This window comes from Octopus bimaculoides, chromosome 19 (assembly GCF_001194135.2).
Source record: "Octopus bimaculoides isolate UCB-OBI-ISO-001 chromosome 19, ASM119413v2, whole genome shotgun sequence".
NCBI classification, from domain to species: Eukaryota; Metazoa; Mollusca; class Cephalopoda; order Octopoda; family Octopodidae; genus Octopus; species Octopus bimaculoides.
The window spans coordinates 45,333,960-45,337,839 of record NC_068999.1 but is presented as its reverse complement, the minus strand read 5'-3'; the positions used below and the strand labels follow the sequence as shown (position 1 = coordinate 45,337,839).

Below are 3,880 nucleotides of genomic sequence, written 5' to 3'. Positions count from 1 at the left end.
GTGCGTAATGTCTTTGTTCTCAACTTAAATTTATTTCGAAATCGTTAATGTTTAGCAATGAACACATACAAGAACACCGGACGAGGAGATATATCATATATATATATATATATATATATATATATATATATATATCATATACATACAGTGATACCTCGCAGTATGAGTTTAATACGTTTCATGACAGAGCTTGTCTGTAGGCAACCGCCAACACGTTTTACGATTTACTCGTCTTACAAATCAATTTTCCCCATTGAAATTAACTAAAATATAATTAATCCGTTCCAGCACCCAAAAAACCACTCGAAAATAATTTTAAAGGTGTAGATACAAGTAAAATGACAATTACAAAAAAAAAAGAGAATGCAAAAGAAATATGTAAACTGGTTTTATTAAATGAATTATCTTAAAGATGGGACGATTTGTGTGCTCGTATTGTGGATTTCCGCTCGTACTTCAAGACAAACATTCGCACGAGTCTCGGCTCGTACAGCAAATTACTGGTATAATGATGCGCTCATACTTTTATGTTTCTAATACATTTTTCAGCATGAATTACATCTCTTATGCCAATTAGTCAAGTGTTTAAGTTTTAACGATAGATCTTATTAATTGTATATATAGATGATGTTTTGTATACATACTTATGCAGTGAAGCAATTTGCTGTAGAGGAGACGGGGAGAGAGCTTTTATGTGGTTAACTTCACCTGCTAGAAATAGCAGTCGGATCTGTTTTGGTTTAAATATTGTTGTAAAGGACGTGTTGAATGTGATGTAGTTTGAGATCTGATTCTATATAAAAGAGGTGGGGGGGGAATGAGGCAGGATGGCCGAGTCTGGAACGTGTTTTGAGGAAAGGTTTGTATGATCAGGGTTGGAAGAAGTGAAAAAGGAGGGGGAGGAGAGGAGGAGAAGAAGAAGAAGAAGAAGAGGAAAGATGTAGAAAAACACGAAGTGGAGGAGGAGGAGAAGAGGAAGAAGAAGAAAAAGAAGAAGGCAGAGAGGAGCAAAAAGAAGAACGACAACAACTTTAACAACAACAACACCAACAACAGTCTGTTTTAGAAGTTGTGAAAGTGCCATGGGAACGTGTAAAGCAGTTGGCGCCCATGATTTCTTCGACAGCCATTAAGTTCTTTGAATTCTTAAAAGTAAAAATGGGAGAAAAAGAGATGGAACTCGGCTGCTCTAAGGATTGAGTTCCTTCCTGAGGACGGAACCCATTATTTCTAAACAACCAGAGATTGAGCAAAGCTGTGCGGATCTGTGTTATCTTTCGGCTTCCAGCTTTCACTTGCTTCAGTCGCGAGAGTGTGGCCAAGCTGCAGCACTGTCTTTGACGTGGTTTAATTGAATGAAATTGGTCCCTGTACTTGTTATATTGGACTCTTTTGTCGAACTGTTAAGTTACAGGGGGTGTTACAGGTGCAGTCATGGATGTGTGGAAAGGTGGAAAGATGCTTGCTTCCCAGCCACATCGTTCTAGGTTCGGTCCCACGCCATGGCACCCTCGGGTAAGTGTCTTCTACAATAGCCTCGAGCTGACCAAAGCCTTGTGAGTGGATTTGGTAGACGGAAACTGAAAGAAGCCTGTCATGTATGTGTATGTGTGTGTGTGTGTGTGTGTGTGTTTCCGTCTACCAAATCCACTCACAAGGCTTTGGTCGGCCCGAGGCTATAGTAGAAGACATTTGCCCAAGGTGCCACGCAGTGGGACTGAACCCGGAACCATGTGGTTGGTAAGCAAGCTACTTACCACACAGCCACTCCTGCGCCTGTTTCTTTCTTTCTTTCTCTCTTTCCTTCCTTCCTTCCTTCATTTCTTTCTTTTATCTTCCTTCCTTTTTTCCTTCTTTCCTACCTTTCCTTCCTTCCTTCCTTTTTCTTCCTTCATTTTTTCTTTTCCCTTCCTTCCTTCCGTCCTTCCTTCTTTCTTTTTTCTCTATTGCTTCCTTTGTCCCCTCCCCTCTTACTTTCTTTCTCTCTCTATCTCTCCCTCTCTCTCGGTATTCTCTATCAGTATTTCTCTCCATTTGTCTTTCTACCTCTTCCTAACTCTCTCTTTCTCTCTCTCTCTTTCTCTCTTTCTTTCTCTCTTTCTCTCTCTCTTTCTCTACATATCTATCTATCTATCTATCTATACCCCCCCCCTGTCTAATCTCTATCTGTCTTCTCCCCCGTCCTCCTCTCTCGCTGAATGTCTAATTAATTAATTATGCGTTTAATTGCTTTCCTCTTTACAGTAGCTGTATTTACCAACACCATGACCAGAAGCTACGCTCAATAAACGTGGACAGTGAGTGGAAGACAGTGACTGCATTGAAGAAGAACCAATTGATAAGGTGTGAGGTGTCTTTCCTATTTCAGCTGATACAACACATCATCATCATCATCATCATCAATGTCATCATTATCGCCATCGTTGTCTTCATCACCACCACCATTGTCACCATGATGGTCCCCCTCCTCCTCCCCTATGCTTCCTCCCCTTTTTCATCATTGTCATCATCCTCCCATCCTCCTCTCCTTGCCCTGTCCTCCCCTCTTCCTCTCCCTGCCCTCCCCCTTCTATTATCTCCCCCTCCTCCAGCTCACCACCACCACCACCACTGTCCACATTTTGTGTTTTTCCCCCCCTTTTTTTTAATGTTTTCTTTTCTCTCCACTTCTCCCCACCCTTTTAAGCTCCACCATCCTCTCTCCCGTTTTTCTCTCCCTGTCATCATGTCCCATTGTGGACCAGCAGCAAACATCCACCTGGAGACAATTTTGCAATCATGTCATAACCACTGCAACGTCACATGACCGCTGTTGCTGTCACATGACCACAGCTGGACGATCTGGGAGGTCATTGAACTGTTCAAACGTTTGATGGTTTTCATTCCTTCATGGCCTAAACACCAGAACATTGACCTCATCCAGCAGCTTATCAAACATTTAGGTACAATAAACAAATGGTTTGGTAACTTGCAGGATTGAGTTTCAGTTTTAACCAGAAAGGAAAAAAAAATTAGTGAAGGATAGGTGTAGGAGTGGCTGTGTGGTAAGTAGCTTGCTTACCAACCACATGGTTCCGGGTTCAGTCCCACTGTGTGGCACTTTGGGCAAGTGTCTTCTACTATAACCTCGGGCCGACCAAAGCCTTGTGAGTGGATTTGGTAGACGGAAACTGAAAGAAGCCCGTCGTATATATGTATATACATATATATGTATGTGTGTGTGTGTCTGTGTTTGTCCCCCCCCCCCCCAACATCGTTTGACAACCAATGCTGTTGTGTTTACGTCCCCATAACTTAGCGGTTCGGCAAAAGAGTGTGTGTATGTATATATTTATGTGTGCGTGTCTTTGAGTCTGTGTTTGTTCTCCCACCATCACTTGATGTTGGTGTGCTTACATCTCCGGGAATTAGTGGTTCAGCAAAAGACACCAATGGAATAAGTACTAAGCTTACAAAGAATAAGCCCAGGGGTTGATTTCTTCAACTGAAAGCTCTTTAAGGTGGTGCTCCAGCATGGCCACTGTCAAATGACTGAAACAAGTAAAAGAATAAAATAACAAAATAATACACACAGACACAGACACACACAGACACAGACACAGACACACACACACACACACACACACACACACACACACCTTGTGATTCGTTCACGGTTTCCGTTTGCCAAATCCACTGAGAAGGCTTTCGTCAACCCAGGGCTATAGTAGTAGACACTTGGCCAAGGTGCCGTGCCGTGGAACTGAACCTGAAACCAAACGGATGCAAAGCAAGCTCCTTAAACCACACAGCCACACTTGTACTTGTGTTGGTCATAAATAAAAAGAAAAAAACAACAACAACAACAACAACAACAACAACAAAATGAGAGCTTATCTTC

The 3,880-nt window shown here is 42.1% G+C and overlaps 1 protein-coding gene across 1 annotated transcript in view; it reads left to right on the top strand.

Moving 5' to 3' along the window:
• The window catches only part of LOC106882959 (tubulin delta chain), a 19,721-nt gene that overhangs the window by 1,689 nt on the left and 14,152 nt on the right, over positions 1-3,880 (top strand). Inside the window, exon 3 of the mRNA XM_052974708.1 lies at positions 2,245-2,343. Within this exon, the coding sequence (XP_052830668.1) occupies positions 2,245-2,343 (99 nt within the window). The remainder of the gene's footprint in view (positions 1-2,244; positions 2,344-3,880) is intronic.